Source organism: Rutidosis leptorrhynchoides, chromosome 1 (genome assembly GCF_046630445.1).
Source record: "Rutidosis leptorrhynchoides isolate AG116_Rl617_1_P2 chromosome 1, CSIRO_AGI_Rlap_v1, whole genome shotgun sequence".
Lineage (NCBI taxonomy): Eukaryota > Viridiplantae > Streptophyta > Magnoliopsida > Asterales > Asteraceae > Rutidosis > Rutidosis leptorrhynchoides.
Genome location: NC_092333.1, coordinates 4,935,993 through 4,963,203, shown reverse-complemented (window position 1 = coordinate 4,963,203; position 27,211 = coordinate 4,935,993). Strand labels below are relative to the sequence as shown.

The 27,211-nt window shown below is 34.0% G+C and overlaps 1 protein-coding gene across 1 annotated transcript; it reads left to right on the top strand.

Annotated features, from left to right (window-relative positions):
* Positions 1 to 16,687: 16,687 nt before the first annotated feature.
* On the top strand, positions 16,688 to 17,107 carry LOC139900277 (auxin-induced protein 10A5-like). Its single transcript, XM_071883087.1, has one exon. The coding sequence runs from the start codon at positions 16,688 to 16,690 to the stop codon at positions 17,105 to 17,107; it is 420 nt and encodes a 139-aa protein (XP_071739188.1).
* The last annotated feature ends 10,104 nt before the right edge of the window (positions 17,108 to 27,211 follow it).

The window sequence follows — 27,211 nt, the reverse complement described above, 5'->3', positions numbered from 1 at the left end:
TAGTGCTCTCGCCCGAGCACGCTTAACCACAACGTACTCGCACTTCTACTCAGCCTGTGATCCCAAAACGCGTTGTGTCATTTAAGCGTGAGTATTATCTTATAATCCCATGATCACTCATGTTCGTTGGCGATGTGGGATTTGCCTAGGGTGTTACATTCACCCCCCTTAGGGACTCATCGTCCTCGATGAGGTTTGCCCCACCACCCCCAACGGCACATGAGTGGCTCTGATACCATTCTGTAACACCCCAGCTTAACATGACCACAATATTGTCCGCTTTGCCCGCAGGCGCACGGCTTTTTCTTGGCGACCACACACGAGAAGCACTTTCCCATTCCCAGGAGGTCACCCATCCTGGTAGTGCTCTCGCCCGAGCACGCTTAACCACAACGTACTCGCACTTCTACTCAGCCTGTGATCCCAAAACGCGTTGTGTCATTTAAGCGTGAGTATTATCTTATAATCCCATGATCACTCATGTTCGTGGGCGATGTGGGATTTGCCTAGGGTGTTACAGTTTTGGCGATCTTTACAGGAAGCCTTGGGAACTAGGTTAGATATGAGCACCGCTTATCATCCTCAAACAGATGGTCAGAGTGAAAGGACCATTCAGACATTGGAAGATATGTTACGAGTGTGTGTTATCGATTTTGGTAATGGGTGGGATAAATATTTTCCGCTAGCTGAGTTTTCTTATAACAACAGTTATCACGCAAGTATTCAAGCCGCACCGTTTGAAGCTCTGTACGGTAGGAAGTGTAGGTCTCCTGTCTGTTGGAATGAGGTTGGGGATGCTCAACTCACAGGTCCAGAAATTAGTCACGAGACTAGCGAGAAGATTGTACAAATTAAGGAAAGGTTGAGAACCGCTAGAAGTCGGCAAAAGAGTTATGCCGATATGGGAAGGAAAGATGTGGAATTTCAAGTTGGTGATCGTGTTATGTTAAAGGTTTCACCTTGGAAGGGTGTGATCCGTTTTGGTAAAAGGGGAAATCTAAGTCCTCGTTTGGTTGGACCGTTTGAGATTATTGAGAGAGTTGAATCGGCGGCATATCGTTTGAAATTGCCACAAGAACTCAGTGCTGTTCACGATGTTTTTCATGTATCGAATTTAAAGAAGTGTTTGGCCGAGGCCGATAAGACTATTCCTCTGGAATAACTTCATTTTGATAAGCAACTACACTTTATTGAGGAACCTATTGAAATTATGGATCGAGAAGTTAAGACTCTTAAGCAGAGCCGAATTCCTATTGTCCGGGTTAGATGGAACGCCAGACGTGGTCCCGAGTTCACTTGGGAGCATGAAGATCAGATGAAGCAAAAGTACCCGCATTTGTTCTCAGATGCTAAGTCAACCCCTGCACCTGCTTAAATTTCTGGACGAAATTTCCGTAACGGGAAGGTACTGTCACGACCCTACTTTTTTCGTTATCTTTTACCGTTAATTATTTAACGACCGTTAACTGTTATTTGTGCTACATCATTTCTATGACCTATATTATTATATTAATAATCATATATTAATTATTAAATGTTATGTGAATAATTGTATTCATATTTTAATTTATACGTTTCTACGTGTCGCGGATTTCTATCCGGCGAATCTTTTCGGTTTTTAAACCAACGGTCGCGTTTTTGGGATATTTAAATCCTAATTATTTTAAATATGATATTTTAAGATCATATAATTATATATATTATTTATATTTATTTTTCGTCGCGCGTTTGTTATCTCTCCGGATTTTTAATCGCGTAAGTGCGTTTTCGCGTTTCGGGACTCGTTCGGGCTTTCGGGCCATCAGGAAATAATCACTTAGCAACTTGGACTAGTGGGGCCCACTCCACACACCCCCATTCGGCCAAAATTCCAAGGGGGAGGGAGTAATACTCCCCATTTTTTTTTTGGCATTTTAATTTATCACTTCCCATTTAATCTAAACCTAATATTTGTTTTGCTCTCCTATTCCTCCTCCCTCTTCCTTTTGACGACGGCACCAACACCAAACACCACCATTCTTCATCAATTTTCTAGCTTGGATCAAGGATTGAATAGCATAAACGTGTTCCTCGTTCCGTTCTCTACGCGATTATACTAATTGTTTCTTGATTAGGGTATAAACCCTAACCCTAGAACTTTTAATTTTTCATTAATTTTCTGTATTTTGATGATTTATTAGTAGTATGATGATTACTTGTTGTTGTAATGGTGTTTGTATGCATAGAATTACTCGTAAACATATGTTTTCGGTTTGATATAATTGGGACAGCAGCTTTTTCGTGTGTTTCTGCTATTGTGACTGATATAAAAGTTAAAATAAAGTATCTAGATGAGTTTCTCTCATCAAGACATTAATTTTAGACTCCGGATTCATGTCGTTTCGATTCCCGGAGCCCTAGATATGATCAAATTGGTGTTTTGTTAAGATTGAAATGTGATTTTGGTATGAACCAGGTTTGGTCCGACTTTGTGACCATATTTTGTGACTTTAGGGTGTGTTAGTGTGTTAGGACTGATGGTGGGACGAACTTTCATGTTCGGGTCATCTCAATCCGAGCCACGAATCACCCGTTACGTCTAAAACACGTTTTTGATTGAATTGAAGTTCCAAGTAGTGTATTGGCTGTATATCATGACTTGTGGACTATTCATGGTGTGTTATTAAGTATACCAAAGTGTCAGGTGGTTTGATTAGGCGGAGATATATGTAAGGCTCGCCGAAAACCGACACCCGGGGCTCAGGATACGACCCGATGAACTTTTGATTTAAAACTTTTGACTAATAATTAAACTTATGATATAAATAATGGATTTCATTATCATTTAATTACTTATGATAAAAAAAGTAATTAATATTATTTACAACTTATGATATATTTATTATATCATTTAATAAATACTTATGATTTAATTAGCATTTTAATTAAACTTATGATTAATAATACTTTTTGTGATGACCCAGAAATTTCGACTAAATTTAAACTTAATCTTTGTATGATTAACATTTCCAACACGATAAGCAAAGTCTGTAAAACTGAATCTCAAAATTTTTGAATTACTTTTATATATTTAAATACCCTTCGGTTGTTTTCGACGATTCGCGAACAATTATATGTAAATAGATACATATATACTATAACATGAAAAGGTAACAATGTATTAATTGTTTGATACCGTACATTAAACTTATTAGTTTAAATATCTATTTGAATGTATATGATAAGTTGAAATATTTATTATTAAAATTTATTTATAAATAACTTCCAATGTGTATTTAAAAACTGATTTATGCATATTAAAAAGATATATACATATATATAATAAACGATAGTAACATTCGTTTATTGATTCAATTGATATTTAGATAAGTTAACTAAAGCGTTTAAGATGAACCAGTTAAACACTAATTTGCTACAGTGTTTTCAAATTGCCACATTACTCAAAATGCTACAGTGTTTTTGAAAATCACTATTTGCTACAGTGAAATTTGACTTTGCTACAGTGAATTGCTACAGTAAAATTTGAAAAACATCACTCTTAGATTCCTACATCTTTCAAAACCATGCTTCGAAAACCATGCTTTGAATTCAGAACAGTACTAGAACATCATATGATTACATTTTGCGTTCAAACCCATCGAAATTCTTGGAAACACTTCAACTAATGAACAAACGAGAAGACAAACCAACTACACGATATCTACGAGAAGAAAGATTTGTACTTATAATCATATATCTGGAAAGCTCTCGAAACCTAAGTAAAACTTTAACACGTATCTGTGATAAATCCTTCGGCATTATTATTACTGAAAATAACCTTGCAATTCCTTTTTAAAAGTATCCAGTATTATCACCCATTCAACTAGTCAACGACGACCTTTCAGACTTATAACTTTGGCATATACGTTTTTGTTACTGGGGAACCTTTTATGTTCCACCATATTAGCCGTAAATGTACCAGCGACTCCGTCACTCTGCTATTTAAATCTCTCCGGAAATCACTATATATACATTGAAACCCTATCATGTACTCATCCACATCTTGTAACAATAGTTGCCGTTCCAACTATCGGGAATTTGCAATCAGCATTTTGAAATCTTGCAGCACGTCTACGCCAACAGTTATATGTGTACATATAACGTCTACCTCCTCAAATTACATACTTCGAATGTGAAGTTTCCGAAAAACACCCCAAACTATGAAACTAGTTCTCTGAAATTGGAACAATGCTGCTGAAGCAGCAAAAACTGTAAACGACCTTAACAGTCAAAAGTTTGATGATAATGAATAGTATGGTGGTAAAGCTGAGAAAAAGAGAAGGTTTGAAACTAGAAAACAGATTGAGCAAAGTATGAAGGAGGGCTGTGGATAAATCACAAAGACTAAATCTGCCTTCAAAGAATACAAATGATTCAGTATCTGCTGAAGTCATTAACGAATACCTTGCTACTAACTCAAAATCCGTTACGAACAAATCTTCTTCATCATTCTTCGATATTAGAAATTCTAAGATATCATCGTATCTTTTATTATAAATATCCTCGATATTTCTGAAGATATTTTCATAAGCATTCTTATCTGAAATCATTCATCTCTTCGCGCTATCTGTATTACATCATAAAAGAAACTATTTTAGTTTTTAAATTCTGAAACCTTAAAGTTTAAAATTTGAATGTTTTGAAGTAGTGTTGGGAACTGAAGCATGAATTAGTATAATATAATGACACTTGATCAACGTGATTATATTACAGTAAGTCATGCTGAGTTTCTAATGGAACGTGATAAAGGTTCACAGATCCCACCCTCATAATGAACCATGTTACATAACTCTTTTATTCTATTTAACCTCTAAACATATCAAGAAAATATTTTCTTGATGATTCGGTCTTTTCTGGATATTCTTGTAATTTGACAAATCAAGATCGTGCCATTACGATTACCTTCTTAGAACATTAACTATGTTCATTCTGAAATGTATAGCTACGAATTCTGGACCAGTATCCGCTTGACTTAAGGTCGGGAAGAGAAAACGAAAGCATGAAGCTCCGAAATATAATGGAAAATAAAAGCCAGATAAAAACACATAAATTTACAAACCGTGTATATCAATGCGTATAGCAATATAAAGACACAGGAGAATGATAAATACAACTATCCCTAGAGCATAATAGAAATAAACAGATTCTTCTGGTGGGAGCTGGAAAAGAAGGATGAGTGTGGCAAACGTAAATATTAGGTCAAGAACCAGAACTGGATTAAGCATTTTCACAATCTTTTGAATGTATTAATTGGGAAAGAAAGTAGGAGTGGTGAAAATAAATGAAACGGAAGAGGTCAATTTATAACGAAATATCAGACATAGCAATCGAGGTAGATTACACATTTAATCAAAGGAAATCATAATTTCCTTAATTCCCGAAGAATCAAATCTTATTTAGATAATGAAGATTTTCTATTCCTTAAATTCCGGAAATCAATCGTTACTACGTCAAGAGATAAGACGCGTCTCTATTCTCCATTTCACTCTATTACGATAACTTCTCTTATACGCTTCGAGTAATTGGATTGTTTTATCCATATTACTCAACGGTAATAAAATTCTATTTATCAACTCATATTCGTCATGAAAACATTTTTATTGTTAGCCATGACGACCTCACTCAAATTTCGGGACGAAATTTCTTTAACGGGTAGGTACTGTGATGACCCAAAAATTTCGACTAAATTTAAACTTAATCTTTGTATGATTAACATTTCCGACACGATAAGCAAAGTCTGTAAAACTGAATCTCAAAATTTTTGAATTACTTTTATATATGTAAATACCCTTCGGTTGTTTTCGACGATTCGCGAACAATTATATGTAAATAGATACATATATACTATAACATGAAAAGGTAACAATGTATTAATTGTATGATACCGTACATTAAACTTATTGGTTTAAATATCTATTTGAATGTATATGATAAGTTGAAATATTTATTATTAAAATTTATTTATAAATAACTTCCAATGTGTATTTAAAAACTGATTTATGTATATTAAAAAGATATATACATATATATAATAAACGATAGTAACATTCGTTTATTGATTCAATTGATATTTAGATAAGTTAACTAAAGTATTTAAGATGAACCAGTTAAACACTAATTTGCTACAGTGTTTTCAAATTGCCACATTACTCAAAATGCTACAGTGTTTTCGAAAATCACTATTTGCTACAGTGAATTGCTACAGTAAAATACTATTTCAAAATGAAAATGTATATATTATATATATATTAACAAATAGCGAGACGATGATTTATAGAAGTAAATGACCAAAACATTTGAAAGTTTAAGTTATACTATGAGTGGTATAGTTTATGAATAATTTAAGGCTATATTTTGACAAAGGTACGTGACACGAAACGTAAAATGCAAGTGTTCTAAAGGTACGAAAGGACATTCGAAAAATCGGAACCGGGACATAAGTCGAGTGATGACGTACGACTTATCAGAACAAAAATTACAAGTCAACTATGCACGTGAATTTAATATAATATATAATTAATTGTATAAATTATATATATTATATTTATATTAATTTAATATTATGTCGACAAACAAGAAAACAAAAATTTGTGAGCTGGAATCTGAGGCCATGCGATCGCATGGCCACAAGCCTATAAATCCATGCGATCGCATGGAGGCAAAAGTCTGGCCTGATACTATAAAATGGCATTTTGCTCGACACATTAACACACACACATACATATTACTCCGTATTTATTTTATTATTATTATTATTATTATTATTATTATTATTATTATTATTATTATTATTATTATTATTATTATTATTATTATTATTATTATTAAGATTAATATTATTAATAATCTTATTATTATTATTAATTAGTATTATACATAAAATACTACGACGAGGTTATGAGCTTGTCACTTTCAAAATGGTTTCCAAGCGAGCTAGAGCTAAGAAAATTATGGGTTATTGCCAAGAAAATTATGGGTAATGTTTGGGGGTATTTTTGTGAATCAAACCTCGTGTTTATCATCTCCGATGCATCTACGTGCTTTCCTACAATATTGTATATCAATATTAAACAGTGAGTTTCATTTGCTCCCTTTTTAATTGCTTTTGCAATATATATTTTTGGACTGAGAATACATGCACTTTATTTTAAACACAATGGATACAAGTACATACTAAATTCTACACTGAGTTTGAACCAAAAATCCCTTAGCTTTGGTAACTAGTAACTGCCAGTTATAAGAACTGGTGGGTGCGAGTAGTAGTATATGGATCCATAGGGCTTGATATCCCCGTCCGAGCTAGAGCACTAGCCTTTTAACGGACGTATGCTATTTGAGAAGCGTACACGTTGGTTTGCGTGTATTATTAAGATGATTATACAAAGGGTACAAATTATATAAACGTTAAAGTTTAGTTACCAGGGTGCTCAATTTTGTAGAACCGATTGATAAACGTTTCGGATGAAACAACTGAAATCTTGTGATCCACCTTTTATGTAAAACCTATTGATAAACGTTTTGAATAAAACAACTGAACTTTTGTAATCCACATTGATATACGGATTATGTGTAATATTAAAACTATGAACTCACCAACCTTTGTGTTGACACTTGAAGCATGTTTATTCTCAGGATTCTAGAAGTCTTCCGCTGTTTGCTTATACGTGATACAAGATATGTGCTTGGAGTCATACATGCTATATACAAGAAACTTGCATTCACCAAACTATTACCATGTATCTTATTTTGACTGTATTGTCAACAGATGTATTATTGTAAACCATTTAAATGGTGATTGTCTATACGTAGGAATCAACAGATGTTAAAAACCTGGAATTTATATATTCATTTATGAAATACCTTTTCAAATGAATACAATGTTACAAAATGTATCACATAGAGGTCAAATACCTCGCAATGAAATCAATGAATGACGTGTTCGTCCATATGGATTTGGAGCGATCGTCACACTTTTATTATTAATGAAAAATACTTATGATAAGTATTAAACTTATATTATAAGATTACTATAATAAGACTTATAATAAGGATTAATTAATTATTTAATTATTATAAGGCTTAGTTATTATTTAATTGTAATTCAATTATTAAATACTTATGATTTAATAATTATAATTAGAAACTTATGATATGATTAATAATTCATTATTAATTAATAATACTTATGATATGATTTAAAATTTATTATTAATTAATAATATTTATATTATGACTAATATTTAATTAATTAATTAAATACTTATGTTATATTAATTATATCATTTAAACTTATATTAACTTTAATAATTCATTTTAATTTAATTAAACTTATGTTATGACATAATTAGACATATTTAACCTTAATAAACATTATAACTTACATTATAACTACAACTTACACTTTTAAAATTAACGTTGACTATGTTTGACCAAGGTTGACTTTTGAGTTGACTTTCGGTTGACTTTGACTTCCAGTTGACTTTTGTTGACTTTCCAATTAAGGAAACTTTCCTAACTTATAAACTTTCCTAAAATAGCAACTTTCTAAATTTGGAAACTTTCCAAAAATAGAAACTTTCCAAAAATAGAAACTTTCCAAAAATGGAAACTTTCCAAATATGGAAACCTGCTAAAAATAGAAACTTTCTAAAAATAGAAAGTGTGTGTCCGTAAGCTGTTCCAATCAAACCGATGCATATTGAATATTGTTCTATAACTATTTGCAACATGTACAATAGCTATCATACTAAGACTTGACATAAGTTAGTTATTTATATCGAGCTGCTTTATTTATAGGTCGGCGTTGTGATCATTCCTGATCACTGTACTACATTTGCTGTTCGCTTAATTGTGTTGGTTACTTCGTTACTATTAAGGTGAGTTATAGTCCCGTTTTTACATACTTTTCAAAGTATTTTTTTGGGTTGTGATTACATGCATTTTATTTCACGTTTAGACACAAGTGACAATTAAATTTAAATTATTCATTGTGAGTTGGACAAAAATATTCCCTAGTCTGGTAACTGTAATCATTGGTTTCTACCGGTGAACGCGAATCCTACGGATAGATCTATCGGGTTTGACAACCCCATTTTGAGCTAGTCGCGCTAGCAATTTATAATCGGAATGTTTAGTACTTCGTATTTTGTTGTAGATACACTGTCCAGTGTATATTTTTATTGTGTTTGGCAAGGGTAAATAAAGGGTTAAGTGATTACCAGGTGGCTCATTGATAATGGAATAATGTTTAATGTTTTCTAACATTTTTAAATCTTGTGGTATAAAGTTTATTCAATTATTTAAACCTATAATTCACTCAACCTTTGTGTTGACAGTTTACTCGCATGTTTTCACAGGTACTTGAGTTTATGTGATGCTTCCGCTGTGTTTAGAAGAGTCTGCATGCATTTGGGCAGATTTTTATGAAACAATTTATAAAACTTTGGCTTGCATTCGGTTTTTGAATAATTAATACTTGTGGGTTGTTGACAATGTTTTGTGTCAACTTTGGATTATTAATATGTTGGGTTACTTTTAAACTACATATTTTGGTATGCTTTCCTTTTTGGGAAACTTTTGAAATAAAAGAATGCAATGTCATCTGTTAAATTCATTTAAGTTCGATCAAGCTGTGGGACCAAGTGACGGAGCCGTTAAGTGTTTTGACGGGGCCATCACATGAAAGTTTATCTTTTAAAACGAATGCAATGTTTGTAAAATGTATCATATAGAGGTCAAGTACCTCGCGATGTAATCAACTATAGTGAATCGTTTATAATCGATATGGACTTCGTCCAGATGGATTAGGATGGGTCACTACACATTCAACTCAGAATTGACCCGCCCAAATGAAACCCTATTAGTTACAACCGTGTAAATTGATGTAATTTTTGAAATTGGATTTTTTTGGGAAGCTGTGTGTGTTTATTTGTAGCATCATACTATTTCGTTCCTCATCATACTATATCGGGTTTCTCTTAGTGATTATAAAGTGCAATTCTTTCTCCACGGTATATAGTTTATACTACAGATGCACGGAGAAAGACTACATTAGTATATATGAAGCTTTTACAGCATTATAAGCACAAAACAAGCAGAACTCATACTTAAACAACATCAATTCAATTAGATATTTTAACATCAAATTAATCACACTAAAATGCAACATACTTTCTGATCAAGTATATCTTAAATGAGAGCCACAAGTACAGGATTTCTTTTAGTAATTAATGGATGATTGTTATTCTAAATAAGGTTATCATACTTATATTTTCGTACTGCGTGTAATAAATAGGTTCACATATAAATTGTAAGAAGACGTAAAATATTTGCATTTTAATCCTATAAAACAGATTATTAATAATTTATAATGCAGCAAGAGAAGAATCCCCAAATTCTAATTATATAATCAAAATAATTAGGGTTTCAAAAACATAAACTAATTCATGAAATCAAAGACATACATATGTAATCTATTTCTTCTTTCCACCTTTACCAGCAGGCTTCCGTTTAGGCGGAATAACAATTTCACCTTTAAGTGTCGAAATCTGCATTAATTGATCCAAACCCCCAATTCCTCCAAACTCCTTCCTAAATTTCTCAACTTGATCGGCGTCAATTTTCGTTTCTGAAACAAAGGAATCGGATTTGTTCATCAGCGATTTGATCGAAGTTGTGTAATGGGTTGAGAGGATTGTAGAGTTTTTTTTTTTCTTTTTTTTTTTTTTTTTGTAAAATGTTGAATGTGACCCAATTATTGAGACCCTAAAATTAGAATGAGAGGCCGCCCAAATTTTTTTTTTTTTTTGACAAAAGGGTAATTTGGTAAGGTAATTGATTATGAGGTCATAATGAATATTAGTAAAAAATAGATGATCAAGATTAGTGATCATTAATTAATGAATGGCTAGGATTAGTTGAAGCAACTTAAAATAACATATTTTCAGTTTTTTTTATTATATATAGTATAGATATAGATTATTATTATTATTATTATTATTATTATTATTATTATTATTATTATTATTATTATTATTATTATATTCAGATCATATACAAACATGCATAGAGAAACCGATTAAAAGTAAAAGATATGTGAATTCAGTGTTGTGTTACAACCATCGACGAAGAAGCGCTACAACGAAGATGTTTGAAGTCGAAAATTTGGCGTTTCAAAATGACAACATTAGATTTAACATACCACTCCTGAAGCTCTAAGAGTTTCAAAAGTCGAGGGTAACTTCCAACATCAAACTTTGAGGACACCGAATGAGCACCACTCCCCTTTCAATGCCATTTTCGATGTCTAGGCTCCAAAGTCTCTTAAACGACAGTGACAAGTTGTTTTTATTATTTATTACTTTTTTGCTTATTTTATATTACGGAGTATTATTGTTCCACATAATATTTTCTCACAAAAACTTTGAACCACGTACACCAGACCACTCAGTAACTTTTCCCTCTTTGAGATCTTTCATATACTTTATAGAGGATACTGAATTAAACTATCATGACTACTCGTGCTTAATTCTCACTAGCTACATTCAGGGGCGGAATAAAGTGAAGACTAGTAGCGGCATCTGCCCCATCCGAATTAAAAAAAAAAAAAAAAAAAAAAGGTTTTTATTATTGTTTACCCATTTGTCAATTAAAAATTTATGTTTACTAAAAATTAAGGTTTTTATTAGTGTGTAACCCTTTATCAATGAAAAATTATTGATTTCGAGCAATCGCCTCATCTAAAATCGAGTTTAAATTTCGTCACTGACTATACTTTAAAGTTTTATCTTTAAAATATGTTAGCCATTTGCAAGCTACATACCGACAAAATCAAATACACAAGATTTGTTTGTTATTTTTATATGTTTGCCAATTGTAGAGTTATAGCACATGATATGGATACATATGATTATGTGGTTAACGGAGGCATGTTAGTAACAATTTCCATGTCACTTGATGCATAGACATAGACAAACTATATCCCGAGTTCCTCACCAACATTCATATAGAGATTTGTCATTATGTTAAGGCTAATGATGTATCAAGGTACTAATCCATCAAACATATCCATTATTTAGTTGTACAATATAATTTATTAATATGTAGTTTATGATTGATAAAGTAATCTAGATGATCTTGTTTGTTATTTTTATATGTTTGCCAATTGTAGAGTTATAGCACATGATATGGATACTTATGATTATGTGGTTAACGGAGGCATGTTAGTAACAATTTCCATGTCACTTGATGCATAGACATAGACAAACTATATCCCGAGTTCCTCACCAACATTCATATAGAGATTTGTCATTATGTTAAGGCTAATGATGTATCAAGGTACTAATCCATCAAACATATCCATTATTTAGTTGTACAATATAATTTATTAATATGTAGTTTATGATGGATAAAGTAATCTAGATGGTAAAAAATCAACTCCGTTACGCTAACGCATTTACATTTTATTATTCATTATAAATTATTGTTAAACCGTTTACATTTTAGTATTATTATATTATTATATTATTGTTTTTGAGTATTATTATTATTACTTTATATTAATTATTTTATTGTTTTCATCATTATCATAATTACTCTATCATTCTCATTTCAAATGTTCACATTACTATTTTGAGACGTCAAATTTTAAGTGTTCATTTCGTGTTTCAATTTTAACTTTTTTGCTCTGTTGAATCATGTATTATACCACATATTGCTAACAGCGTTCCTCAGGTATTTTTGTCTTTAGAATCCTTTACTTTTTTAAAAGTTTGCAATCAGCATTCTTCCGTCAAGTTGTCGTTAAAAAGATCCGTTAATTATTGACATGTGAATTGCATGTGAGGGTAAATTCGTCCTTTTACTGATTTATTCATCTTCATTACTAAAAACGAGGGACCAACGCAAGTTCATCTTTTCCACTAAAAAATAACCATAAATCAATCTGACCTTACTAATTTACGTATTTTAATGCACACACACGCGCGCGCGCGCGCGCGCGCACACACACACACACACACATATATATATATATATATATATATATATATATATATATATATATATATATATATATATATATATATATATATATATATATATACATACAAATTTATTGAAAGTGTGAAAAAAACTATTTCACCAATTGTTCAGTGATCTACAACTGCCATCATGAACAAAAAATAAAATAAAATTGATTCTTCTAATTGATTTTCAAAATTACAAACTGAGCATGAATTAGTGATCTACAACTGAAAACCTAACTCTCGTTCTAACATCAGATTACATCAACAACAACATATTTGAAGTGTTTGATCTCGTGTTCTTCGTTTAACCGAAAACGCATCCGATTTGAGCTTTAGATCGATCTGGAATGATACAACAAAAAGTAAAAATGAAGAGTTGAGAGGAATAACATCGTAAAGGTGTATGCAAATTCTCATATCTCAACTCGCAAACTCAAGGACGAATTTTTAAGTCAAAGTTTAAGAGAAAAAGTCAACTCTTTTTATTTGGATCAAATTCGAGAGATACATGATGTTACAGATGAAGTTGATAATTTTTGAAGCTTCTGTGATTGATTTGGAACGTATTTCATGAAGGAATCGAAGAGTAAAACTGTCCGAAAATCAAAATCAATTTTCATCTGTAGCTTCAACGAAAACGTCCTTGTTCATCATCGATTTTGGTTGTTGATGCTGTTTTGATTAAAGTAAAGTCCTTAATCGATGCCTATGGAAGCTTATGGAATTGATTTTGAGGATTAATTTCATCATAAGTGTTTTGATGATTTTTGGTATTCATCATTTTTGGAACAAATTCGAACTTCTGGTAGATACTTCATTGAGTAACTGCTCCGAATTTACAGATTATGGTTATGATTTTCGGACAAGATGAAGAAGCAGTTATTGAATTGATTTAGTTTTTGGTTTAATTTTTTTTTAAATTAGGGTTTGTAATTTTGGGGAATAACAAGTTGAACAACCTACAGATTTAGACGAAGAAGAAGCGTGAAAGATGATTTTGCCCTCAAATGCAATATACGTGTCAAGACTTAATAGACATTTTTAGAGGAATTTAGATGGAGGGATGTTGATTGAAAATTTTTGAAAAACAAAGAATTCTAAAAGACAAAAAAATTCGAAAAACGTTATTAGCAATATAGAATAAAATACAGAGACTAAAGGAACAAAAAAAGTCTTCAATTTTCAATCAATATAAACGGTTATAGTGAAGAGACAGATATGAACTCTACTACCTTGATGCTAAGCAGTATGTGTCAAGATTCCTTTTCCAACAAGATTCTTAAATCATGTATTGCAAATATTAATAAAATCAAACATCAATAACTAAGACAATATTATTTGTCGGGACTTCATTCTTATATCTGAAGCCCATAGTCAAGCTGGTCAAGTAACAGAAAATATCAAATAGTAATACTTACTTAATAAATTAAATTAATTCAATATTCTCCATGTCTTATACGGTTGTACCCCATGTTAGTTTATGCAATATATGCAAGAAGTGAAATGCTTATATGATCCCATTAATTAAAAAGGATGTGATATTCACGTACCCAGTTTTGATCTATACATACTTTTGATCATAATAGTTACAATTATATTCCTAAGTTTATTTAAAGGGTATAATGGTAACTGAAGTCTTAGGTGTGTGGATCAAAATTTGGTGTGTGAGCATGACCTCTCTAATTAAAACGATTGTGGGTTGAGGTTAGGGCTTTTATCACACGCGATGCTCGTACGAATTCGTATTGTGAGTGTCTTTTTGATGGACGGTAGTATCGTAATGATTCGTACTAAAGACAATAATACGGTGGATAAATGTCGATATCGCGTTCGATCTTTTGTCAGTGACTTACAACCGGCGTTAAAAAAAGATTGAAGTACCTTTTGGATATATATGTTTTTAATGCAAAAACTTTTTTTTTTTAGAAAGGCAAATTCTAACACGATTTCTTGATGAATATAATTATATTATGGAGTATTTCTTTTGAACTTCAATTCAACTCATAATCTCATAGTTAGAGTCAATTTGATATCGCTAGGGCAACGATTCGTTAGTAGTTATCCTCTGAACATTAGAATGAAAAACATGACTTTACTAGCATGTGAAAAAAGTGTTGATCACCTATATTGGCTGCCAATTGATGATTGATATTGATATTCATATTCATATATAAGTAATAAAAGGGTCCATTAAACATGATTGCGTAGCATATAATATGGAATATGAATAACCAACGATAAGAAAGAATCAACGATAATAGTGATTAGTAAATGAGGCTGGGGGCATCCATTTAGTGGCTACATAACATTAATTAACCAATATCAAGACTATTTATAGTATTAATTTGACCATTTAATTATCACAACCATGCATTACTTTTGTTACGAACAATGTAGTGATCTCCTGACTCATCGGGATTCCTATAATTGTGCCATTCTTAAATCAGTACATTTCGGTACGTGTACGACTGGAATTCTATTTTTTTTAAAGGCAAAATTCGAATTCGAATTATATTCAAAACGTAATGGTACCCGGAATACGAGACAAATACACAACTTAGGGGTGTTCATCGATCCGGTTTTTTATTTTTCAGTTTATTCGGTCCAGTTTTGAGATTATAAAAATCAAAACCGAATACCAAAGCGAAACCGAAATAAATATCATAATCGAATCTGAAACCGGACCGAAAATCGAATTTTAATTCAGTTCAGTTTCGGTTTGAACCGAATACGACATCCAAAATGAGTTAAAAGTTAAAGTTGTACATGAAAGATTTAAAAAGTCAAAGTGAGAAAATAATTATGGGACATATGGAGTACTTTCTAGGTACCATTATACGTATCTACCGCGGAGTATTAGGTTTTGAAGTTGGGAATTGATATATCCACTATCATTTTTACTTCTACCACCATAACTGTACATTAACAGGTTGAGGGTAAGACGTCACCACCGAATAATAGAAATGGTAAATGGCCCTTTTAGTTGCATTTGATTGTTTTTTGGTTTCATGGTTTAATGGTTTTTGTTGTGTCTCTCTTTAGTAGGTTGTGTTAGTGTTTGTTCGTCGTCTTGTTAGTTTGATTTGTTAGATTGTGGTTGTTTTGTGGATTGGTTGTGGTTGTATTTGAGGTCGTTCTAGTTTTAGCTCGGATCGACTTTGCTATGTATTGGTTTTTCTAGATTATTTTCTCTTTTCGAGTCTTAACAATCATCATACCAGTTTATAGAATCCTTCGTCTATTGATAAAGATATTTTAATTTTAATAGGTTTCGTTATTTTAGGAAGAAAAAAAATAGAGTATATACGTAGTACTCGTATATCTTAGTGTAATTACTAGGGGACTACATAGTGCACTAATATATTACAAATATTAAATTAAAATTTAAAATTAAAAACTAAAAAATAACAAGTATGTACTGGACAACAGCAGTACCCTTCAATCCCGTGGTAAACCACAAGATCTTCGTAAATATCACAAACCCTAAGTCTAATACAGTCTTTTTGCACACAACCACCCCCCTATAAAAACACCACTTCTCTTTTTTCAACGTTCAACTTACTTCACACACAAAAATACACACACCAACTCCAACTCCAACTCAATCTCCGACGACCGCAATCATGTCACCGGCGATTGAAAAATCAACCAAAATCCAACACATTGTACGCGTACGTCAAATGCTCCGTCGCTGGCGCCGTCGGTCATCTTTCACAACTTCTCGACGTTGTATCGCCGGTGATGTTCCGTCTGGACACGTGGCAGTTTGCGTCGGCATCAATTATAAGCGGTTTATCGTACGAGCAACGTATTTAAACCATCCGATATTCCAGAAGCTTCTAATGGAAGCTGAAGAAGAATACGGTTTTTCAAATACCGGTCCATTAACGGTTCCATGTGAAGAATCCGAGTTTGAGGAAATAATCCGGTTCGTTTCTAGATCTGAATCGAACCGGCATGTCGATTTAGAAGATTTTAGAAGATGTTGTCATGTGGGTTATGTGTCTGAATCTAAACCGCTTCTTCATGGATCTGTGTTTTGAGATATAGATGCAGATATATAGAGATAGAAAGATGTGTACTGCAAGCGAGTTAGTAACTGAGTCAACTTGGTCCGGGTTATGATAAATTAACTACTAGTATTTCTAAATATTTTATGACTAGAAGTAGTTTTTGTGGTAGGTTTTTGCTTGGGAGATGGCAAATTTGAGTTGTATAATGAGTCATCCCGAGTTTTAAAAAATAGAAACGAAATTTATTGAAAGTTATTTGTATTAATTGTCTTTTTAATTTAATTGATTTGATTTTATTTAATTTAATTGATTTGATTTTACTTAATTGATGACATATACTAGTCGCTAAAGAACAAAATTTAAGAAAATGCTAAACGTAGCCCTAATTTAATTATAATTATATAATAAATTTGCTTACCAAATTTAATTATATTCCATTTATATAACAAAATCCTGCCATGAATAACATTAATTCTCAAATTATATAATGAAAGTCGATATTAAAAAAGAAATATTTATACATTGTAATTAATTAACCATAGTTTTTAAACTTAAATTTGATAAGTTTAAACGTAGCCCTAAGGGCTACGTTTAGCATTGTCCAATTAATTAAGTATAGTTCAAACAATTTTTTTTTTTTAAAGATATACAGTAGTTTAAACAAAATACATTAACGAGGATATTGTGACTCCTAAGTTATTTTAAACAAAATGATTACCAGTTTATGGTGATCGTATAAAATGTTAAAAGTACTAGTTATAGATCATGGTGTAGGAGTTACTTTGGCGTTTAATAAAATGAATTGGGTAAAACTAATTTTATTAACATATTAAATTAAATAAAAAATTTTATATATTTGTTTGTATTCTGAATATAATTTGGGAAAAATATAAAAATAAATTTAAGTATTTAATAGTTAACAGCGTTTCAACTCTAACAAACATATCTCATTAAGAGGTACTCGTTATATTTTTTGTTGAGGTTAGCTAGGCTTTTTCATATTTCTGTCTTAGGTTGCATTTGGTTCGATCCTCGTTATATATTTCTTTTAGTTGTTTATTCTTTGATGAAAGTTCTCTTTTATGTTACTCTGTATATAGTTTCATATTTTTTTAGAAAAAAGTTGGAGTAGTATTCATGAATAATTTTTTTTTATTATTTTTAACCGTTTTAAATAATAAGTACTAAATAGTAAATGCGTGTTAGCTTACAACGACTTTTAAAAGTGGTATTGTGTTGTAAAAAATGTCGATTACTCATGATTACTATTTTTCAAGGAACAAATTGATATTAGTTTTAAAACCCCGTTTGATTAATCAGTCAACATTATTAATGGGTCAAATCAGATTTGTTAAATTAAAGTCGGTTAAAGTTAAAATTGGACAATTTGTTAATATGAATTTAAATTATGATTCAAATATTTTTCAACAAATGAATGATTATGTATATGTTGGACAATTATTTTAAAATTTATGTTTACAGTATTTTATATATTTAAACATATAATTTTAAGATTTAGTACAATAGTTAATATGTAGAAAAGCTTATTCGATTAATTATGGATTAATCTTCAAATTCCTGATTTACTTCTTCCAATGTTCGAATCGATTACTCTTCGAATATTGAATTTCGCAACTTGGGTGGTAGTACTATGTACTCCCTCTGCGCTATTTTAATAGTAGTAAGACAAAAATTATAGAATTTAAGAAATGTTCCAATCATATTGTATTTTTTGTTTACTTTATTTTTTATCTCTTACTTTTAGTTATTATTATTATTATTTTTATATATTTTTTATATACATAAAAGAAAGAATACCTTAAAAAGAAAAATTAAATTGAGATGGATAGAAGTATTAAGTATGGAGTATTAAAATAAAATTTATCTAAAAATAATACCGTAGAATAGGTTAAGATAATATATTGAAAATTCTGACGAGCTGATTTCTTTCTTGGATAAAGCTAGTCAATGAGTCTACTCAGACCCTGACTCCCGCACTATATCGTACGTACTCGCAACACTACTTCCCAATGTTCCCTTATTTTATTATTCTTTCTTTCTTTATTAGGAAGTTATTGATTTTTATTTTATTTTTCGGTGAAAAAAACTATGTATAAATAAGCAAAAGTGCAAAACCGTCTCATCAAACTAATGATCCGTCTAAATAAGTAAATAATACTCCGTCCATTTTATATCTATTGTCTTCAAACAAAAACACACAGTTTAAGAAAAACTGACTAAATCATATACTTTTTATTTACTTTTCAGCTATACCCTTCATTTTTTACTTATCTTTTTGTCTTACATGTATTAAATAAGGGTACAGAGAAATTTTACCATATTATTCTTTTCCATTAATAGAAGCGGGCAATCAATTTGAGACATCTAAACAAGAATACTGAACAATAAAAATGAGACGAAGGGAATAGTTACATAAGATGTAGAACAACAGAGATATGCAACAAAAATATTCGACAAAACTAAGTGATGTGCCTAAGCGACCGAATTGACGTCCCAAATGAATCAAATCTCTCGAAATCACCCGTCTAATATTCCACCAATAAAAAGTGTCGACTAAATGTTGAGGAATCACGGACAATGCAAAAGAAGATGAGCCCATCCGTCCCCAATTTATTTTTCCAGTATTCTATTTTACGATGTCTCAAATTAATTGTTCACTTTCATAAATAAAGAAAAATAAAAAGATCAAGTTCTATCACACTCTTAATGTATGTAGATTTGATTAAAGGAGAACAAAAAAAAGGTTAAAACTGGAAAGTAAACAGAAAGTATAGTACTTTTATGACATTTCCTTAAACTATGTGTTTTTTGTCTGGGATAATTAAATAGGGACGGAGGAAGTAATTTATAATGTATTATATACTCCTTCGTATCAACTTTATAGTTCACAGACAAAACACACAGTTTAAGTAAAAATTACTGTCACTTGTACTTTTTGTATACTTTCCAGTTTTACTCCTTACTTTTTACCTACATTTTTTTTCACTTGAATAAAGTAAGGGCATAAAAGAACTTTAACTGATTATTGTTATCTACTTATGAAAGTTGACTATTAATTTGGAACAGTCAGAAAAGAAAATATTGACTATTAAGATGGGATGGAGGAAGTAACAATTTATTTTATACCATTCTCAACCATTACAACAACAACAACAATACGTAATCTTACACATGCGATATATGGGGTATGTGAGATGTAGACAATCATTCATCTACCCTATAACAGAAGAGAAGTCGTTTCTCTAACCACGAGTCAAGAAAAGAATTCTCCACCCACAGGAGGAGTGTAAGACCCAAATATTTATTGTAGATAATGTATTTATGGTGTACTATGCATGTATGAAGTGTACGAAGCATGTACGTGTTGCTTGCTCGAACGTTGGAGGAAACTGGACATTGTCTGAAGTGACAAGGAGTGTACGTATCTTTTCAACCCCAAATAAAGTTGGTGTTAATGTTTCAAAGCCTTACCATTGGAAAGGAAATCTTATTACGTTTCCAACGATATTTGATTCATCGAAAACGGAGCTACGGTCAAAAAGTTATGGCCAAAACAAGTTTCTGAAATCTGACCTGCAGAGTGGAGCGGCGCCCCACCAAGTGGCGCGGCGCGCCGATTGCTGCAGAAGCAATTTTCAGCCTTTTTAAAGGTTTTAAATGAAGGGTACTTTGGTCTTTTCACTTGGGGTCGGTTTAGGGTCATCAAAACTGATCCTTTGATCAGTTTGGATCACATTTCACTCATAAAACACTCTCTTCAAACCCTAGTGAGAGAAACCCACTTTTAGTGAGAGAGAGCTTGATTTGGAGAAGAAGGAGTTGGATTCTCATCAAAGCTTGGGTTTTAAAGTTGTTCTACTCGTCAACGGCATCATTTTGGCTGTATTGGTAAGTTCTAACTCCGAATTTCATTCTTGTGATTTGATATTCAAGTTAGGGTTTAAGTTTGATTTGTTGTGAAAACCTCTTAGATGATGAAATGGGTTTATGGTGACTAGTTATTCTTGTCACTTGGCGGGTTTTGGGTTGGATGACGGTTTGGCCTTGATTAGGCTTTGTGTATGAGTTTAATCACTTGGATTAGTGATTATGGAAGTATTGGAAACCATTTTAGGGTATTTGGTTGACTAATTGTGACTTTGGGTCAAATTAGGGTTTGGTGGTGATTATGACCCATTTGGTGACTTAATGAGGTTTATGAACTTAAAATGGATTAAGTTGGAATATTAAACCGAGTTAAATGTGTTTTGGTGTCAAATTGGTAGAGAATGAGATTTTGACCTTTATGGGTCAAAATTAGGGTTTAAGTGTCTAAATGGGTATGACACGTGTTTGACACTTGAGTTCGGGTTTAATTGGCTTATTAGGACCATTCTCACTTGTGTTAGTGATTATTGGTTAGTTCGGGCACGGTTTGTGCTTGGAAGTGCAATTGGGTCGAAATTGCACTAAGTGTTGAATTGGGTTGGTTTGTAAATCCATCCTAATTGTATTGTTGTAATTGTGATAATGGAATAGGTATTTTCCATTGGCGAGTTGCGGATTACTTGGAAGCTTTCTTCAAGACTTCAAGGTGAGTGTTAATATCCTATATGCATATGTATGTGTAGGATGGGTGCGGGTCGGGTGAAGTGATTCTCGGCTATAGAGCTCACTTCACATATAGGTGGATTTGATGGACTTGTGCATAGGTCCAATTGGCACGGTTGTGCGTTTTGGTTGACTACCTTTGGCAAAGTACACATTTTGGGTGTACGTTATCACACGTGGTTGTGAGTGGAATAATTATGCGTGTATGTATGTAATGTATTTAATTGTGTTGTACGAACGTGGTATTGTCGCGTTGTTTAAGACACCACGTTCTATGAAACGAGTAGTATTGTCGCGGTGTTTAAGACACTACTCATTGTGGAATTGACGAGTAGTATTGTCGCGGTGTTTAAGACACTACTCATTGTGTAATTGACTTGTGGTATTGTCGCGGTGTTTAAGACACCACAATGTCATGGGAGTGGAAGTGTCGCGGTGTTCAAGACACCACTCATTGTATTGAATGAAGTGTGGATTCGTCGCGGTGTTTAAGACGCCACATTGTTGTAAGGGTGAGTTAGTCGCGGTGTTTAAGACATCACCCGGGGGACTAGTGATTACGCGGTGTGTAAGTAACACTAGTGGATGTTATAAACTCCAACGGACTTTCATGTACCGTTCTCTTGTGTACTTGGTTAACCATGGTTGTACGAGTTATGTATTGGCATATTTAATTATGAACTATATGCTTTTGGTATTGCTAGCTATTGTGGACTTGCGGTTATTGGTATATGCACGATATGTTGCATGATTGTCGAATTGCTAATTCGTGATTAATGTTGTGTTGTCATGATGTAGTTAACCCTCCGGGGGTAGTTATTGGCGTTGTTCACATTGACGTTGGTGAACTTACCTTATTGATGGTATTATTAGCTTGTTGCTTAGTGATCGTATGGTATACTTAGATTAGCTTGCCTTTAGGCTTGGACGCTCCGGTATGCGGTATTTGTTTATTTATGTGGCGTGTCCATTTTATGCATATATATGTATGTAGTATATTATCATTCACTAAGCGTTAGCTTACCCTCTCGTTGTTGACTCTTTTTATAGATTGCATGCGGACGTTGGCTCGGGTAAGCGCGGGGACTAGAAGACTTGCATAGTTGCTTTAGAGGCTTGCTTTTGGATTGTTTAGGATTGGGTAGCGTATCCCCAATCTCCATGCTCGGCCTTGTTTCGTATTGAGAGTCTTATGGTCAAAAATTGTATTTTGATACTTAAAGGGTAATTTGGGTCGATGTGGGCCCCGCTTCGTAAACTCAATTTTATTAATTAAACGTGCTAGTTTTATATATATGAATTTATGGTTAAAAGCGTTTTGGCTAAAAATGTCGGGAACTAGTCAAACATTTTCGTTAAATTGACTTCCGGGGACAGCGGGCTGTCCAGGTGGTTTGGCGCGCCGCGCACCCACCTGGCGCGCCGCGCAAATGAACTGCACCAGAAATTTTTTTTTTTATGTTGTGAAATTTAACGGGAATTGTCGTGGTTTGGTTTGGGTTGTTACAAGTGGTATCAGAGCATGGTCTAAGGGATTTAGGTGACTTGAGATAGGTGCCTAGACTTAGACTTTTGTGTGTGCTTAAATTGTTGCGGGACTTGTAGGATTTCGGGTCGGAATGGGTTTAGTTAGTGCCTTGTTTATAGGTCGACTAACGTATATATTAGTAATGCGGATATTATTAATATGCTTTTGTGTTGTGGTAATAATTCTCGCGTGTGTTTGTATCGCGTAGAATTTTGGTTGTGTTTGTTCTTATCATCGAGCGAGGCGGTCGTTGTACTAACGAGTCGATGCGGCGTGTGTGCGTAATAAGAACTTGCAAACCTTATTACGGGTACAAATCGTGTCTAACAAGTGATGTACGACGAGTGTTTAGCAAGATGGGACGGTGTTGTGCGTGCGGTTTTATACGTTCGTGGACTAATCGTTTTGCATTCTTTTGAATGACGACGCGAAACGAGACCGAGGCGAATGACGCGGAGTTTAACTCTAGAGTTGCGGCCGCTGTTGCGGAGCAAATGGGTGCGTTGGAAGAAAGAATGGAAAGGAGATATTTCGAACTTCAAAGTGGTAGTGAAATGGAGCGTTATCTTAAGAGCTTCATGAGGACTAAATCCCCGATGTATGACGGAAAGTCGGATCCTTTGGTGAGCACAACTTGGATTTCGGACGTCGAAGGGTGTTTCCGTACTATTGATTGCCCTCCCGAGAGAAAGACGAGACTCGCTACGAGTTTGTTGCGGGGTAGGGCGAGGGATTGGTTGGATGGTAAGATTGATCTTGTCGGTGGTGAAACGTTTATGGCCTTATCGTGGGACGAATTTAAGGAGGAATTCTTCGAGGAATTCCGGACTTCGGCCGATTTGTGGGAATTGCGTAATGAGTTGCGAAATTTGCGACAAGGATCTATGGATTTAAATACTCTCAAGACGACCTTTATGGCGAAGGCTCGTTTTTGTCCGGAGTATTTGGGAAGTGATCGTTTATTAATGGGGGATTTCTATCGGACTTTGAATGACGACTTGAAAAGAAAAATTAGACGTGGTCAATCGAAATCGTTTTCGGAATTATTCGACTTGACTAGGGGTTTCGAGTCGCATACACGATCGCAGAAGGGTGAGCCTTCAAGGGATAGAAGGGTTGTTTCTTATGGTGCTCCGAGTAAGAGGACTAAGGGTCCGAGTGTGAGCACGGGTGGTACGCGGACGAGTATATCGAATTCTAGCGCGTCTAGATGTTACAATGGTGGCATGAGGGGTCACAAGTCTTGGGAATGTTCGATGCTGTTTGAGTTTGAGTTGTTAATGCCTTGTGTTGTGCATATTGTTGTTATGGGTGACGTTCCTAATGGAAGTACCCTATGGTGACGTTTGATTGTCGGGCGAAGGGCGTAAGACTTGGTGCAACCAAGCATTCCTTGATATTTGAGAAATGTTTCTACCAAGCCACGGAAATGGTTTTGGTGTTCGATTGTTAAGCGCGTGTTCGCTTTTATGTTGAAGTGATGAACCATGAGGTTCGTCGGGTGGTTGGAACCCTTGAGATCGAGTGTTTTTAATCTCGATGTGTGTTGGTAATGGAGTCTACATGATGCAACATTAGGTGCCTCTTTTATACCTACTAGCGTGGTGTTCGACTCCGATTGTGTTGCGGTACGCTTTCGTTCAAAGTGTATAAGGATTGGTTAAAATCCTTCGTGAACTCGAGGTTAGAGCGAGATGTGGTGATGGGTCGTGTGTACCCAATTGTTGGTAAAGTCTACATTTGGTAGCACTGTACGGTAGTACGAGTTATGGATATGGAACGTAGTTCCAAGTGGGGGAGTTACACTCCCGCACGAGGAAGTTTTAGGGTGAGATTTCGGATAGTGCTTATGGTAGATCCGAAACTTGTGTTGGGACCTAGTTTTTGGTCGATTTGTGGTGGAGTACAATTTTGGTTCAAGTTGTACTATTGGTTTGGATTTAAATTACCACCGAGGTGGTAATGTGGTAAATCTCATTGAGAGATAATGGATGTGTTTGGCGAGCAAGGTGAAATCCCTCGGTTAAGGGATGTGTGTGTGTCGGATTCTCTTTTAGAGAATTATTGTTTGGTTCCTATGTTTGATATAGGTGGTTCTTGCTCGATTGTGGGTGGTTAGTGGTATCCGTTAGGGTTCCCCATAGTGTAGCAGAGCGCGATGTTGCACTACTCGATGTTTGAGGCCAAGTGCGTATGAGATTGGTGAAGCATGACCTTCGGGGTCCGCTGACTTCATCATGGTATTGTTGATTGGTGAAGCATGACCTTTGGGGTCCGCTGACTTCATCATGGGATTATATCGGTGAAGCATGACCGTTGACGGGGTCCGCTGACTTCATCGGGTGTTGAGTGATCTATCGGTTGTTTTATACACCGATGGTGGGATCGTGAGGACCATGTTGTGTGATTAGTGATGCGATAGCCGTGTTTCGCTCACATGTTGTTACGGGTGTGACGAAAGTCGATTTTGTACACCTTGGTTTAGCGTTGCCATCATCGTTTTGGACGCTATCGGTTTTAGCCGTTTGTTATGATGTTACGGTAGTTGCGCTTTGGTCGTATTGCGCACTACAAGGGATGTTAGTGGTTGGTGTTGTCCGTAAGGATTCGTTTGGTTCGGTCTTCATCGTTTCGGGTTGTTGACCTTAGGTTGAGACTTGGTTGCTTTTAGCGTTGTACTCGGTAATAGTACGCTAAGGGATTTATATCTCGGTACGAGATTGGTTGAGTTTTCCTGATGTTAGGGAATGAGCATGGTTTTAGTGCTCGGATGGTGATCGGGATAAATCGTGGGTGACGATTTAGTTGTTGAAGGCGATTCGTTGGGAAGAATTGTCTAGGAAAGTCGGATTGAGACTTATGCTGAGGACCGTAGAGTGGGGTCCATTTGGTTAAGTGACGAGGATCACGAGGACGTGATCGAGTTTAAGTGGGGGAGAGTTGTAAGACCCAAATATTTATTGTAGATAATGTATTTATGGTGTACTATGCATGTATGAAGTGTACGAAGCATGTACGTGTTGCTTGCTCGAACGTTGGAGGAAACTGGACATTGTCTGAAGTGACAAGGAGTGTACGTATCTTTTCAACCCCAAATAAAGTTGGTGTTAATGTTTCAAAGCCTTACCATTGGAAAGGAAATCTTATTACGTTTCCAACGATATTTGATTCATCGAAAACGGAGCTACGGTCAAAAAGTTATGGCCAAAACAAGTTTCTGAAATCTGACCTGCAGAGTGGAGCGGCGCCCCACCAAGTGGCGCGGCGCGCCGATTGCTGCAGAAGCAATTTTCAGCCTTTTTAAAGGTTTTAAATGAAGGGTACTTTGGTCTTTTCACTTGGGGTCAGTTTAGGGTCATCAAAACTGATCCTTTGATCAGTTTGGATCACATTTCACTCATAAAACACTCTCTTCAAACCCTAGTGAGAGAAACCCACTTTTAGTGAGAGAGAGCTTGATTTGGAGAAGAAGGAGTTGGATTCTCATCAAAGCTTGGGTTTTAAAGTTGTTCTACTCGTCAACGGCATCATTTTGGCGGTATTGGTAAGTTCTAACTCCGAATTTCATTCTTGTGATTTGATATTCAAGTTAGGGTTTAAGTTTGATTTGTTGTGAAAACCTCTTAGATGATGAAATGGGTTTATGGTGACTAGTTATTCTTGTCACTTGGCGGGTTTTGGGTTGGATGACGGTTTGGCCTTGATTAGGCTTTGTGTATGAGTTTAATCACTTGGATTAGTGATTATGGAAGTATTGGAAACCATTTTAGGGTATTTGGTTGACTAATTGTGACTTTGGGTCAAATTAGGGTTTGGTGGTGATTATGACCCATTTGGTGACTTAATGAGGTTTATGAACTTAAAATGGATTAAGTTGGAATATTAAACCGAGTTAAATGTGTTTTGGTGTCAAATTGGTAGAGAATGAGATTTTGACCTTTATGGGTCAAAATTAGGGTTTAAGTGTCTAAATGGGTATGACACGTGTTTGACAC